The 16,281-nt window shown below is 42.5% G+C and overlaps 1 protein-coding gene across 3 annotated transcripts in view; it reads left to right on the top strand.

Annotated features, from left to right (window-relative positions):
- LOC138267488 (hydroperoxide isomerase ALOXE3-like) overlaps window positions 1–12,839 on the top strand; it is a 261,482-nt gene extending 248,643 nt beyond the window's left edge. For 2 of the 3 annotated variants that reach the window (XM_069216473.1, XM_069216472.1), the window contains exons 11-14: window positions 9,194–9,315; window positions 9,780–9,880; window positions 10,661–10,831; window positions 12,166–12,552. In XM_069216473.1, coding sequence (XP_069072574.1) covers window positions 9,194–9,315; window positions 9,780–9,880; window positions 10,661–10,831; window positions 12,166–12,345 — 574 coding nt within the window. In that variant the 3' untranslated portion in view covers window positions 12,346–12,552. Of the gene's footprint in view, window positions 1–9,193; window positions 9,316–9,779; window positions 9,881–10,660; window positions 10,832–12,165 lie in introns of all 3 variants that reach the window. The other variant, XM_069216474.1, reaches the window with a different exon arrangement.
- The last annotated feature ends 3,442 nt before the right edge of the window (window positions 12,840–16,281 follow it).

The following is a 16,281-nucleotide window of genomic DNA, read 5'->3' as shown; positions in this document are numbered from 1 at the left end:
GGACCCCTCCCCCCAATAAGTTATTACTGAAAGCCACGGACCTAATCTGTTAATATTACATTTTCTAAGCAGTCACGGACCCCCCAGAGGAGGCTTCATGGACCCCCCGGGGTCCCCGCACCACAGGCTGGGAACTAGTGGTATATAGTGCATGCAACAGGATTTCTTCCTCTCAAAGTTCAAACTTATTGATTACTTTATGGTCAGGTTGCATCATGCCTGTGTTGGGTGAATGTCAAGCAGTGATAGTCCTAACTGTGTCTAGAAGATATATTTGCGACTATAACCCTTGGTGGAAGGGGTTAGTGAGCCAGCCACCTTCCTCTGCTCTTATTCGAGCCTCTGAACACTTGTTTTGACAGCCTGCTGGCTCACATTCATCGCATGCTTGTGGTGCTTTCAAGGGCGGGCGGCATTTAGATCATTCTAATCACCTGAAGCAATTTCTCACAGCTGCTGCTGCAGAGCATGGCACTTCACAGAGCTTGAAAGATTGGTTGAGAAAACCCTTGTCACCGCCGATGCCAAGCAGTGTGCCATGAAATTGAAGGGCCTGATTTAGATCTTGACGGTAATCTTTAAGTTGTTTTTCCCTCTGCAAACCAGTCCAACTGCTGTATTAAGTTCCTGGTGGTTTCATGACCTCAACCCATCCAAATTCCGCCAAGCATTCCCATCTGCTGCATTGGCACAATGGGGACGTGTGGCTGATAGCAGAACTCCAGCCACACTTACCACGGAGCAGATTTGTATGCGCCATGCTGCCAAGCAAAATGTGGCTGTCTGACCTCCACTTCTGACTTTGTAGATTGGGGGGTGGGGGGGGGGGGGTGGAAAAGAGGTAAAGTTTCTCCTGATTCAACTTTCATTTCAAGCTGGACAGGACTGGACAGGAACCTCTGCTGCTGCCACGAGACTGCAGAGAAAACACAATCCCCTCACTGGACACAAATGTAGGCAGTGTGCATTGTGTACTTTTGTAGTAGCTCCTGACTGCACATGAGCTTGGGACCACTGCAGACATACACATCACAGTAATTTTTTTAAATTTGTGACCTGCATAGGTCGGGGACATGCGTGGGTCAGACACAAATGGGGACACTGGCATACAACACATACACAACTGTCATTTTGCCAGTATTCATTGCCAGTAGATTCACACTTGTCAACTGTGCCAATGTGTGCACATTTCAAGGGGACCTGTACCTGTTGTGTTGTGCATAGTCGTGTGTAACTCTGTATGTGTGTGCAATCAGATTGGCTGGGTGATTTGCAGGGAGATGTAGTATGGTGTAGTTGTCAGTATGTGTACCACTTGCATATGGTATGGACGTGTATGTGCATGGAGTGTGGCAGTCATTGTCATGTGTGTAGATGTTGGTTGTGGTTGTCATTTGTGGGTGCAGTATCACTGGTGTGTCATGGATGTGCATCAATGTGTTTGTGGCATGTACAGGTTATGGTTGAATGGCAATAGATGTTATGTATGTGGTGGTGTGTGATGAAGGGAGACATATGATGGCTAGTGTGTGTGGCTTACCTGTGTTCCATAGCTACTGCCATTGTCTGATGTCCATTGGGACCAGTGATGTCCTCACTCTCAACAAACAGCCAGCAGGACACTGCATGGTCAACTGCAACATCTAAATATGGCTAATCAGAGCACTCGGTCACTGCGGTCTTCAGCTCAGCCACAATGTATATAAATATGACAGGTGGAACACCATTGACTAAGCCCGCTGCCAGTGTGGGTTGGTGGTAACACCACCAAGATCTAAACTAGGCCCCAAGTCTCCTGCTGTGTTCCCTTCCTCAGCGCAGCATATTCAGACCCTGAAACATTGATGAAAACCTTGTGATAACCGATGCAGTGTGCGCCATGAAATCTAAAGTCTCCCACTGTATTCCCTGCATCAGCATGGCATAGTAATAAAATGGTAAACTATCAACAGAGAAACTCTTACCTCGCCACCTTTTTACCCGTCGTCCTTCATTCCAACTCGATAGTGTTATCCCACATGACTAGTTCCTTTTCCTGTCAAGGCAGGAGCGATTCTATAAAGAGCTTTTCTTCACACAGCGCCATCTGGTGGATCTCTTAAACTGGGTGATATTGGATTAACAACGAGCAGAAGTTTCTATTAAGCCTCATTTCTCCGGAGTACTGTGGATCCTGTGAGGAAATGCAGTGATCCACACACTAAGAATCCACCTTTTACTTGTGCCATAGGACCATATTTTGCACAGACCGTTACTTTGGTGATGACAAAATATGGTGTACAAAGTGAAGTGTGGCACAATCGTTAGAGCGGCAGACCCTGATGCAAATATCTGGCCCGAGACCAGGGTTCAATTCCCGCCTCAGCGGGTCTTGGGCTCAATTCCCTTGGACCAGATAATTCTCACCTCAGTGCCTAATCTAATTAATAGGTCCCACTCTAACTCTGGGCAATAGCTTGCTTAATCTCCACAACGGCCCTGACAGTGCTTGGATGCCTGGCTTCACTCTGGAGGTTGCCCAGGAGTGGGTGCCTCACAGGAAAAAGCCAGGAGGGGTTCCACAGCGGTATGCGTTCAGCGCCTTGAGACCCTAACGGGTGAGTAGTACGCTATACACCTGCGAAGTTGACAAAATCATATGTATAAATTCTGTTATGAATGTTTAACGTGAAAGTGTACATGTCTATTGTATATTGTGCACTATTTTGCGGTGGTTAGCTCCTATTACATGGTGTGAAAGTTTTAATATTGTGGGGACACATTCATATTGGGCCTAATTTCCTTGCTGCATATAGTACGCTTGACATAAGTACATGAATCTGTTCACACGCATCATTGACAATGCAAAACATCACAAACCCAGTTTTTCATGAACACTAACAATTAACATATGTATGGTCCTAACACAAATATTGAAAGTAAAGTGGCATTACTGCACATTGCCTAGGAGCTGAAGGGAAAGCTGTACTAGAACATATCCCAGATCTATATGCGGAGAAGGAAAATTACTTGAATGCTTGTGAAATATGTATAAAGAAACTAAACAAACACTTTTAGGCCAAGATATGTTCCATTCTAGAAAGGTATCATTTTGGTAAAAGGAATTAGAGGATGAGCATAGGATTTGTCTGATCTGAGAATGTTAACAGCATTGTGTACATTTGGTGCTACTATGAATGAGCGTATTTGTGATCAGTTTTTATTAATATGGAACATAAGGTGAGAAGAGTTGCGACTCAAGGTTGAAACCTCTTCCCCCCCCCCCCCCCCCCAAAAAAAAAAAAATGGAGTTTTGTGACAAGAATGACATTTATTTTGTGTGTGGTAGATACTACAAAATTGTGAAAAAAATCTCTAAAGGTTAAGGAATGTGTGAAATTGTGTTGAAAATGAATGATTCAGGTGAAGGTAATCGCAAAGACATCAAAAATAGATAACCACTGTTGAATTATTTCCGATCAGATATTCGACAGTAAATTTGTAAACCGGCTAAAGTTACTAAACATGGACATAGCATCTTATGTTGATAGGTTGACACCCATATCCACCAAGTTGTGTTTTTGTGCAACGATTCAGTACGGTGGGACTGGAACTAAAAAAAAAGTGTACGTGGCTGAAAAGAATGACAATATTCTAAGCTGGCCAGTTGAAAAGAAACTTGGGAGTAATTTTGGGCCCTAATGCTTCACCTTAAATCAAAGTTCAAGCTGTCCAGTTAAACTGTTTTGTAAACAAATTTACAGAAGTATTCACTGAAAAACTAGGATGTCTCAAAAATTAGATTCACAAAATAAAAGTGAAGCAGAACACAACCCCCATTGTTTCCAAAGTCTGGCGTTTACCAGTAAGCATTCAGGATGACATGAAAAAGGAATTGGTAAAACTATGAACAAAATGTCATCAAAGCAGTTGAAGCCAAAAAGTGGCTAGCCCCGATCATTGTGACACCAAAAGCTGACAATAAGGTGAGGTTATGTATTGACTTGGGGCACTAAACAAAAGTGGTGGTGGACAAGTTTCCACTACCAACAATTGCAGGTATGTTCACAGCCTTAAAAGGGGCCAAAGTCTTCAACTCTCGACTTGGCATCAGCGTATTATCAGATCAGACTTCACCCAGAATCACAAGACATAACCACCTTCATTAGGCCTCTGGAGCATATAAGTTTGAAAGCATGCATTTTGGGATAATTTCAGCATCCTCTGTATTCCAGAAAGCCATGTCAGCTATACTCCGACACTCCAGAAGTGTTTTAGTACCAGGAAGATGTTGGTTTGTGGGGCGAACAACACAGAACACCAGGAAAGAGTTGAGCAGGTGCTTGAAAGATTTAAGAAATTCAGCTTCACTGAGAATGGATAAATGTAGATTTGCATGTCCAAAAATAGCCTACCCGGGGCATACCATTTCAAGCAAAGGAATCAAACCCAATGAAGACCTGGTGAATTCTATCAGACATGACAACTCCATCCATCAAAGATGAACTTTGCACATTTCTCGGAATGGTTGAGTTCTGTAGCAAGTTCATTTGAAATTTTGCTGAAAGAATATTCCACATGAGATCACTGATGAAATTCAGAATGGAATTAATGTGGAACACTACATGTGACAAATTCCAGGATATAAAACAATGTCTTAGGAATGCACCCAAGCTGAGTGCCTTTATTCCAGGAAGAACAGTAAAAGTATCCACCAATGCCAACACAAAAGGATTCGGAGCTGTGCTATCCCAAATGATGGAAACCCTGAAATCACAATAGGCTTTGCCTAAAGATCATTATATGGTGCAGAAGCCAACTACTCTGATTGCAAAGGAGGTGTTTGCCGTATTTTGGGCCCTTCAACAAATTAAGAAGTTCTTTTGGGTGGTGAATTTAAAATCAGAAGTAACCACAAACCACAAAAAAAACTTTGAGAAGAAAGGTGTAGATGGAATTTCAAGCTGCATCAGAAAATGGTTTAGCAACCTAGAAGAATGCATGCTCACTGTAGAGTACATACCAGGAGTGTAAACTAAAGCAGTGGATTGTCTTTCCAGACTACTTCCCAGCGCAAAAAGTATCTTAGGTGAAACTCCCCAAAGTGATGTGGAAGAGGTAGCCTTTTCGAATGTGTACATGATATCTGAAGGTGTGATAACCAACCGAATGGGGAATATTAACCTCGGGGAGGATGAGACTCTGAAAATGGTCTTAAAATATATGAACAGTAAATGGCCAATGAAGAATGCCATCAAAGAAGAATTAAGAGCAGTTTGGTGCTTTTAAGATGAATTAGCAAAACATGACTAGTGTCTATTCAGAGGCACTAAATGTATTCCTCTGCCCCCTCTCCCCAGGAACTTGAGACAACAACTCATTAACAGAGCACACAAAGGTCATTTTGGCATGTCCAAGACAAAAGAAAGACCAAGAATGAACATTCAAATTGAAAGGTGCATAAGGGAGTGTGTACCATGCAACAAGTGACAATGTTATCTAAAGGAAACCACCCATGCACATATGCAAGCTCTCAAAGCACCCCTGGGATGAATTGACTCTGAAGATCAGTGCTTTGGCAGGTGAAAATGCCACACACCACATCAGTCTTAATCGATCTGTACTCAAGGTGGTCTGAAATCGAAACATTACCTCCAACATTAGCTACAGCAGTGTTACAAAATTGTTAGATAATTGAGAGAGGATTACCCTCAAATACTGATTATGGAGTATAATTTTGCTCTAAGGCAATGCAAACATTCCTATAGCAGAATGGCATTACATATTTATGACCAGCACTATACCACCCAGAAGCTAGTGGAGCAGTAGAACTGTTTAACAAGACTTTAAAGGAAGGAATTGAGTTGGCTATAATCAACAATCTTAATTGGAAAACTGAGATTGTCAATAGAGATATTGAATTTCACCTCACAAAAACACCCTGAAAACACACTTTGCATTATTAACAGGAATGAAACCTAATTTGCGTCCATTCCTGCCATGGGTGAAATAGGAAAAGGGATGGATTGATGTAAATGCTAGGCAGCCATGGAGACAGCTGGAAATCAAATATCAAGGGATGAGAAGTATGACCGAGAAAATCATGCTAAGAGGCTGAAGATTGCAGTAGGAAACTTGGTAAAGATTAAAGCTCCCACTGGGTGTGCAAAAGACTCATAATGAGTGAAAGCCATAATAGAAGTCAAACTATTTTGCAATGCTATGAAAAGTGATGATGGCAGGATATATAATCTAGAAACAATAGATTTACTCAGCCACTCTATGGTCATGAATACATCCAGCCACAATGTCAATCACAAAGACAAACTATGTGGTACTGTTTGGTCATCAGTCACTTCAAAACCAGGACAACTCAGGGAGATTTCCTTTTAGAGTATGAACACAACCCATCAGACCATAATGATATTTGAGGGACTATGCCTGAGACTGTTCACATTAGAAGGCACAATGAACTACTCTTCAAAGTTGTGTTTATACTATGGTTTCTACGTGTGGCATAGATCTGTAATGACATTACTTTCCCACCCTATACAGCCCACAAGATGTATGTGAACAGTAATAATTTTCTTCATGCACTGCATCTCCCCTGTTCAGGTTATTGTATCCACCCCTTCTCTTCCTCATCTGTGGTTAACCATGCTCTTATCCTCTATGCAAGCACCTCTCCCCTCCCATTTTGCCTTCCTTGCATAGACCCTCTCCTTGTTAAGTAACTAAAGGGGGATGTGTAGTATCTCCTGTAATGGTTCCTCCTTTGTCCTGGTTTCCCCCCTCCCCCCAAACCCTAATGGCTCTATTTACAATGTTTCTTACCAACATTCCATCAGGTGAATCCTGATGGCTGGATTAGTGATGTTCTCTGGCTGGGGTGTTAGATTCAATAAACTTCTCTTCACCTTCCATCGCTCTAGTGTGTTACTTGCCATACCCATATATGTTCCCGATCCATGTCCTACATGTGGAAAGAGTAAAATGCTAGATCTAGGCTTTTTTTTTTTTTTTTTTTTTTTTTTTTTTAAACCAGCAGCTGCCAATAGACCTTCGCTTTTACCAGGGAAAGTCCATTTCATAAACTTTTGCAGCCATCTGTCAGTCTTGGCCCAGTGAAAGGTCAGTTCCTTTTCAGGAATGGTACACTTGAGGGATGTATCCTTACCTTGAAGCCATGCTCCGAGGGCTTGCGTTACTACCATGGAAGAGTTCCTCACTGAGCGTACATGGTTATGTTTGCTGAGGCAAAACATTTAAAACCGTCTTGAATAGAGTGGAACACAGAGCAAGGTGCATGTTCTCCTTAGCCAAATACAAAAGGGTGCCCCAGTGATATTACAACATCAACACCCTGTATAGAAGTTGTGAAGTGTACCAAGACAGGTGCCAAACTTGGGTTTAATCAAGGCACTAGCTGTGTAAAGGCCTGACTTGCTCAACTTTCATAGTTCCATGGAACACACCCAGTCCTGTAACTGTGAACTGAATCTAACATATAACACTCAAGCTGCCTGGCAAACAGTTTTGCATGCAGGACAAAAAAAATGATTTCCGAAGACCCTTAAAAGTGAAATTTGTTTTTCTTTGTTCATGTCCTATCCTCCAAAGAGAATCTTTCCTTGCACAGCAAACCATCTTTGTTTTCAACATCCTCCGTTACGGTTAATCATTCTCCGGGGAGAGTGGAAATGACCAGTGCTCTTTGCAAAGACTCCCTTTTTATAGCTCCTACTCTCTTGTGCGGATATCTTAATTTGGGGAGCAGGCAAGGTGTTTTCGGCTGACTGCAGGCCCCACCTCAAATCAGGAGTCAAATTTTTAAATGTCTTGCATCCAGATTTCAGTCATTTTGTACTGATGAGGAAATTAAAAGGGACACCTATAACAAGCCCCTTCCAAACAGTTAATCATAATGGGTTCATAATCCCATTTTAGGGGTCAGTAAATTTGCTGATTCCTAAAATGTAAATTAACTCAGTATTTGAACATTTGAGTTTGTACATTTGACCCCCAACTTCCCCTGTGATGTACACTGATCACACCTCCACTTGATACCGCAGTGTTAATGTGGCTACTCTACATGTATACTCAAAGATCAGACACTTGGGAGCATATTTATTAGAGGCTTGTGCTTCTAATCTGTAACTTAGTATTGCAAGGGGAGCGCAAACCCCTCAAATATATCTTAGGTCAAGCAAAGACACCTGATGTGGCTTTGAAAGGCCTCATAAATATGGAGTAAGGCAAGACCGCGCAAGTCGCTGAGTTTCCTTACTTTGCAACAGGGAGGTGTTCCATGTGCACTGCAGTGGGTTTTTCCTTGCAACACCCATGAAGTTTGATCAATCTCCTGATTTGAGAGCCTGTGAACCTGGGGACTTACCAAAATCACACACCTATCCAGTGGAGGTGCAATGGGCAGAAATATGTTAATTTCTCCTCATTCTTTCCGTTTTCTACATGTGATACAAATGCAGCATATATTGAAAAAGAAAGAACACCTGGAATCTTTTTGTGCAGGAAGGAGTCTCTTCATGCACAAAAACAATTCTGCAGACAGTGCATGGTTCAAGAGTGCCTCTGTTAGCACTAGACAGCCAAATGTTGCCACCGCAGTTGTAACGGATAGGTCTGCTCTATCACAGATGCAGTGCATTCCTGCCCTTTCCAAGCAGGGAAGCGCATCAAGATCACCTGCTGTGCTGCACCAAGACTTCATAAATGTGGACTTTTCTCTGGATTAGATGGATTGGGTCAACTTGCTCATAACTGAAGGTTTTACTCTTATAAATGGGTAATGAAGTATAATCTCATGCCAGAGGACCTCCCCCTCCACCCCACCACCCCCCAGTTCGTTTTGTGAACTTAAAAATATTGTTAGGGGAATAAGAGGTGGTCCATGGAAACCAGTCCCAAATATGAACATTTTCAAAAAATAAAACTTTTAAATGCATCCGTGTTTCCTTTTTAGGGAAAGAAGCTGCATTGAAAAAGGTGCTTAGACATGGTGGTCTGCTGACCCAAGAAGGTGTCTCTCTGTAAGACACACAAGCCGAACTACTGTTACACTGTTGACTTATAAACACATGCTGAAAAATGTGAGGTGTACAATGCTTACTTTCTCTGTAGTAAGAGGTAGTGCTTGATCTGGAGGTGTTGCATATGGTCCTTCACCTACTGACACTACTCCATTTTCTCTTAGCTATGTGTCTGGCATTGTGGACTTCTACTATAAGAGTGATGAGAGTATCCAGAAGGACCAGGAGCTTCAAGCGTGGGTGAGGGAGATCTTCAAAGAAGGCTTCCTGGAAAGGGAGTCCTCGGGTATGATTGCTTGAACTTGTCACCAAGTGTTTGTTCATCCTCCCCATTCACATTGTCACCATTATGGCTTGATAGCGGACTCACAACATTAAGCATGTAAGCTCCTAAAACCTTTGATTTCACAGTCCATCTCAAAGTGCCATCCAAAGTTAAGAATCGAAACGTTTCTATACACTGCATTTTTTAAAAAATCCTATTAAAAAGCTAAATTTGGGTTCTGAACCCAATCTTATCTAATTCTATACCCCTTTTCAATGTAATAGAACTCAGAAAACCTTTTCAACAATGCAGTCCTTGCCACTGGATTATAGCACCTTAATGTAAATCTGTAGTAACTTTGCCAAAATTAAATACTCCACACCGTTTCAACCACACCTGCAGGCCTATCTGCTGGTGATCCTTGATGCACAGGATCTAACAGTTAAATGTGTCTTCCTAAATTTTTTGTGGTATTTTTCTTTCAGGAGTGCCATCTTATCTACAGACACGCCCTGAATTGATCAAGTATCTCACTATGATCATTTTCACAAGTTCCGCTCAGCATGCTGCTGTCAACAGTGGGCAGGTAATTGTGAATGCTTCTGGTACTGTAGGTGGTGGGGGGAAGATAACCAAAGGAGTGTTAGTCTAGAAAACTCATCTGTACCATTTACATCTTAAAGGTGTTTAAGAACAAGCAGTGGTATGGTGTCTGTACATTGTGATCTCGAGACTAGGGGAGACAGATATAAATCTCACACACATACATCTGTACAAGGGATCAGTAAAGCACCTAGTGAGTTACATTGGAAGTTGACCTGAGGCAGTCCAGAGGTTTACCCGAGGCTATTGCTCTGGATGGGAAAGTTCAGGATTCCTTATGTCTTGACTAATTTGCGTGGTGCACATTTGGTGCAAATCTGAATGTAGACAATCTGGACAGCCTTTACTCACGGTGGGTCATTATGCAGGTGTTATTCCCCTTTGCACTCTAGTAACCAGGACCTGTTTTGAAAGATGGTACGGTACCAGCTGGGAGAGGATGCCTTAAGCAGGGACTCATTGTTCATATCATTTTAGAAATACTCCCTGGTCTGATAATTCCTTGTATAGAAACTGACATTCATGCTCCTGACTAAAGCAGATACTTTTCCAAACTTCTCGCCAACGGTGATATACCCAGCAAACGAGGATTCCTGTCCTGAGCTCTTGTTTGTCTAGGAATAATTGTTGATGTAGCATATGTAGGCTTTTCTAGTGAAATCATTTTTTCCTATATCACACTGACCACCCTGAGTCTGTTGGTGCTACATAAATCTATTTAATTAAGATAACTTTTCTTTCTTTCTGGCTTCTGCCACGATAGTTTGATTTCCTTGGCTGGATGCCGAACAGTCCCAGTTCAATGCGAAAGCCTCCTCCGAAGACCAAAGGTAGAGCAACCCTGGAAAGTGTCCTGGAGATCTTGCCCGAGGTGGGCACTACTGCCAGCTCAATGGTGACTGTCCGGCTCCTGAGTACCGAGCCTGGTGACATGGTAAGCATCCTATTCTCTCCTTGCACATGTTAGGAGTTCTAAATTGAGGTTAAACAGTACCCACTCGTGAGTTGTTTACTTAAGAATAACTGGCATGACATTTTGTCCAACGGTTTCTTCTGTAAGGTGGAGTGTTATGTAGGTAGAGTATGAGGGAATAAATAAACCAGAAAGGTGATTCACTCTTCAAACTAAACAGCTGCTTTTGTAATGGAGAATGCAACACACCAACAATACAATTATACTTAGTATCAAGGTAAACCTATTTACAATTTTATCAGTGTGCTTTAATTGCTTTTACAGACTTATTGGGTGGTATTTTAGAGTGATTTTTGAGTGGGAGGCATTCTTTGGAATCAGTGTGCTCCAGTGATGGAGACTAGAATGGTGCAAATGGAATGTAGGTGCTGTACGCTGTGGGTTGGGTGTAACCAGTGAGTTCTGAGGGGGGAGTGTAGCCGCGCACGCCACTGGAAAGCTGATCTGGAGAGGTACTGTGGCCACTTTATATGTGATTTTGAAGGATTTATAGAGGGTCGATTTTCGACAAGAGCAACCCAGCCTTGTGCAAAAGGGAGTGGTGAAATTGTGCCCTGGCAGGTTGTGTAAGTCTTTGGAGGCACAGTTCCGTACCCGGTCTAGTGGATAACAGGGCTTTTTAGGGTGGCCATTGAGTAGGTAGTCGTTTACAACTATTTGTGAATTAGTTTGTGACTTGCTAGTATGAAAAAGGAGACGTGGCTATTTTTCTTATATTTAACATGTGGTTCTGTGCTGCAGTTTCTGTGATAGAAGATTTAGTGTGAACCCCAAGGTTTCTAGCCGAGTATGAGAAAGTTTAGCTGTCTTAATGAAAGTCTATAGAAATGGACACTGGGATGTCGGCGTGGAGGTGGAGAGAAAGTGAAGAACCGCAGCTTGTGGGGAGCTAAACGAGAGACATAAGACTAATCCAACATCTGATCAGAGATGCAGTCAGATTCATGTGTAGAGGTTGTGAAAAGATATTTGTACAGACCGTGTAAAGGTGATACTAGAAGCCAAGGAAGTGCCATTGAAGGGAGCTGGCTTATAAAAAGAATAGTAACTGGCCAAGGGTAGACCCTTGAGAGACCAAGAGTTGTCATGGGATCAGTGGTGATATCTTAGCGTGAGCTAAAAGGTAAGAGAACCACTGAGCAGCACAAGGAGCTGAGAGGCAAGTAAGGTTGATTCCATGTTAGGCTATTCTAAACTAACATGATCCCTTAAATATTCACCAGTGTCCCTTGCTTTTGTTTGTTTCCCTAATGTATTCTATTTATTTATAAAATTACATTTATTTTTTTCCTTAGAGGCCTTTAGGCACATTCCCTGACGAACTTTTTACAGAAGAGGAACCCAAACGGTGCATCAAGGCTTTCCAGGAACGCCTTTCTCAGATATCTGCCGAGATTGAAAGCAGAAACAAATCCTTGCCTCTCAAGTACACCTACCTGAACCCCAAAGTGGTTGAGAACAGCGTCTCCATATAACTAAACAACCAGCAAGAACATCCCACGATCTTTCCTAGTAAGGAAATTGCATCTCTTGGCTCCCATCCCACTCTGTTCTAGATTCTGACCGGTCAAGTATTAGCATCACTGGACCTTGGTCAGGGGTCACTTCAAGGGCTCTAGTGTTGCAGGAACTAAAAACAGAAACCGCCTGTTTTTGGAATAGTTCAAGTTCAGCAAGAGAAGCATTCACAGAAAGCAATGCATTTTGTATACAAAAAAGAGCTAATTGACACCTGGCATCTTCTATACATCTGCCTTAGAAGAACTTAAAAGATGAAGAAACCAGAGATTTCCCTGTTCCTCTAGGTTTGAAAGATCGATTCGTTAAGAGGAAGTGATGTGTATTTGCTGCAAATTTGTCACCATTCACGAAATAACAGCGCGAACAATATTGTGTATGCAAATGCAGGCACGCTGATTATCTGTTCCTGTTTGTAAGAGCCTTTAATAAACAAGCTTTTCAAATTCGAGACATTACCACAAAATGTGTCCTTTTTCTTAGAGCTATTTAGAAATGTGTACTTGTGTCCACGTGCCTTTACAGGTGATCATTGGCGAAAATGTTACTCTGGGTCTGTAGTGATTGAGGTGAAAGACGTGAGAACAAGAGATAGATTCAGGTGGATGTAAGTAACCATCAACAAAACTAAGGTTATGCACACTTCACCATATTGACGAGCAATTTGTTAGAGAGAATGCATAAAAACACACAACGTGACAAAGATGACGCACCTATGCATATGCCTGCACAGCAGAGAATTACTCAGTCTGTCGTTCAATAATCGCCATGGTTGGAAGACAAACGTGCTGGTAACATGCCATACTCTGTGTATCAAACCAGACTTTAGCCTCTTTGCCATAATGATACACATGCATCAGTGAAATAAAGTACCTTTAATATCTTCAATATTAACAGATGATTTAGCTTGGTTTGCCAGGTTGCTCCATCCATCCATACCAAACTCTGTATCCATGTCTGTACTTCGAATTTGCAAATCCCTGCTATCGGATGCATTGCTTTCCTGAAATAAATGGAGACTAAAATTCCAGAATTCATTAAATTGTTACATAAGTCGGTTACAATTGAGCCTGGGTATGTGGAGAAAGAAAAGATAATGCTTCTTTAAACAACTCACGTGTCACTTTGCATGTTGCATTCACTGAAATGTGTTATATCACTGCATTGAGGCAAAAGATTGTGTCGCCCTAGTTCCTCACCACTTTACCCCTGTTTTTACACGTGGTTACCGCTGCTTTCCTGTTTTCCCCATTTCTAGTTTTGCTCATTCGTCCTCTTGTTGTGTTTTGGTCATGGCTGTTCTTCCTATGCTGACCCTCTGATCTGATTTCATGTGCCACTTTCAGTCCTGATGACTGTATCAAACCCAACACTTGGTCTTTCCTGGTTTACTTGTTAAATCTGGATATAACTTGTATAGTGTCAATTTGTGAACCATTCTATGAACTGGATCGATCCTGACTTCTCCCAACCCTTCCATCGTCCAGTGGCACATCCTGTCCCTCTCGGCTTGGATTTCTTTTCACATGCAGAATCTCATACTTGAGCTGATGTGGACACTGGTTCACTTTTTTCCCCATACTTCTGGTGAGATGCAGTCTTCCCTGGTAGATGCTTTGTGTTAACTTGCATGCTCATTGAGCTTTACATTTGGTTCACTACATTCACTATCTACTATATTTCCTAGCCTGCATCTTTTGCCCCCTTAGAGGGCTCCACACACCATCTTCATCACTTCTTAGTTCCAGGAATTTCTTACTAATCATTTCATCTCATATTTGCTACTGGTCTCTTCCCCATTATCTTGCCTCTGGTGGTTTGCATTTCCATCCCAAAAGCCAGCTGTTATAAATCGATCCAGCAAGCCAAGGAGCACTTGAAGCCCACTCTTCAGTCTTGGGTACAAGTGGGAGTAGGTCCAGCCCTTGGGGTGTTTCTCCACCGGTTCAAAACAGGTGCAGTTCTTCTGTCTTCTATAGATCCAGAAGTGGTCTGAAGAAGAAACCCAGAATTGCCACCTTTATGCCTGACACTCCTTTGTGGCTAGGGGAAACTGCATGGCCAATGGGGGTGGTCAATTCTCAGGGGCCACTATAGCCACTTTCTTGGTTTCCAAGTGGTTTGACCCTTAACAGTTGCACAGTACTTTGCCAAAATTCAACAAGGCAGAACTTTTCTTCCCATGATCAGAGTTCTGGGCACACCCCTTAGGTGTTTAGTGAACTGAGGAACTCCTCCTTCAAACCAGTTCTGAAACAGGTTTTCCCATCACATTGATGCCACTCTGGCTACTGGTACAAGGGCAGGCTGAGGTGTTGCTTCTGCCTATGACAGGGGATGCCCCTGTGAAGCTGGTGAAGTTGGTGGACACTTGCCCTAAGCCATCCTGTGGGAATAGGTCACATCTCCCACCCATGACGCTTTTGCTCCCTTTCCTGGTGAGCCATAGACCTCTCCTTGCAGGGGCTAGCATTCTGCCAGGTGACAATTGGGGAGGAACCCTGAAAGGCTACTAGAGGCTTAGACAGGAAAATGCACATTTTCTGAAAGTGTCACTGACAAAATGGTGATTAAAAACCTGACTCATTAGATTTTAAATTACTATTAATGTGAGTCCTTAAATCATGGTTCTAGCTGTTCCCAAACTGAAGATGTCCATTTTAAGGTGTTATAATGTAAACAACTGATTGTCTATGGCAGAGCCAATCTTGCCACTGCGAAAAACAACTTTGGAGATATTTACTGCTATGACATGTTAAACACAAGTAAGCATGTCCTACTTTTTAAATACCATGCACCTTGACCTACAGGCTTTTAGGGCCTACTTTCAGGGTGACTTATAAGCAAGATAAAGGGAAGTTTAGGCCCGGAAATTTTTTAGTTTGCCTAGGCAATCTTGCAGTTTTAAAACTGGACATTCAGGCTGCATAAGAAGGATTGAAGGCCTGTTGGCTTGTTACTTTAGTGGTGGCACAACAAGTACTGTACTCCACTAGTGGCATTTAACTTACAGACCCTTGGTCAATGGGTAGCGTGTACAAGGGACGTCCAGGTACGTTAAATGTGCCAATTAGGCCTTTTAACCAATTTGGAAAGTTTTTAGGGGTCGGAGCACTTGCTCTGGGACCTGGCTAGCAGGGTCGCTGTGTACAAAGCCCAAAATAAATCTGTCTAAAAATAATGGGGTGATAATGCAAAGAGGTCTTTTTACGCTGCATAATTAAATAGCATTTAGCTGTGTGGCTGGGGAACAGAGGGATTCAATTTGTTTTAGGAGATGGACTAAAGACTAGAACTTCATTCTTGGAGTAAGCAGTACTATCTACGTTTCAAAGACCTTGAGGCCCATACAAGCGTGGTACACTGTTTGGGCCAAGTGATCTTCAGGTAGAGTTGAATGACACTGGTGTAGAAGTGGAATTGGATGTGGGAGGTGACATCCATGAAGGTTTTACAAAAATGTTAGCGGTGTGATGGAGGAAACCTAGGGGATGCTGAAAGAGCTGGTATGACTGGTAGGTTAACTTTCAGTCCAACTACTTGGCTCCTCTCTTTCAGAAAGTATTTGAAAGGGGGCGGGGACTAGTCTGAGGTATGGGCAGCAGATTGCAGGTGGTTCCGAAAAATGGTGAGTTTACTGTGTAAATCGTAGACTGGTCAAAAAGGAACTAGCACTGAGAGCCATTTTTTTTATCTATTTGGAGGATGTCCTACTTTCAGATGGGTGATTTTACTACTGTGCTTCGTGTGTGTGGGGGGTGCGGACGAGACTGTAAGAGCTTGAAGATGCAATTGGATACAAAGTGGTGTAGGAGTGGTCAGTATACTCTGCTCCGCCGGTGGAGTTTTGCCTCTAGTTTGGCAAAACTACTCTGCCAACCACCGGTGGAGCG

Source organism: Pleurodeles waltl, chromosome 12 (genome assembly GCF_031143425.1).
Source record: "Pleurodeles waltl isolate 20211129_DDA chromosome 12, aPleWal1.hap1.20221129, whole genome shotgun sequence".
In the NCBI taxonomy this organism is placed as follows: domain Eukaryota; kingdom Metazoa; phylum Chordata; class Amphibia; order Caudata; family Salamandridae; genus Pleurodeles; species Pleurodeles waltl.
The sequence above is the reverse complement of the archived record's forward strand: the minus strand, read 5'-3'. Positions and strand labels throughout refer to the sequence as shown.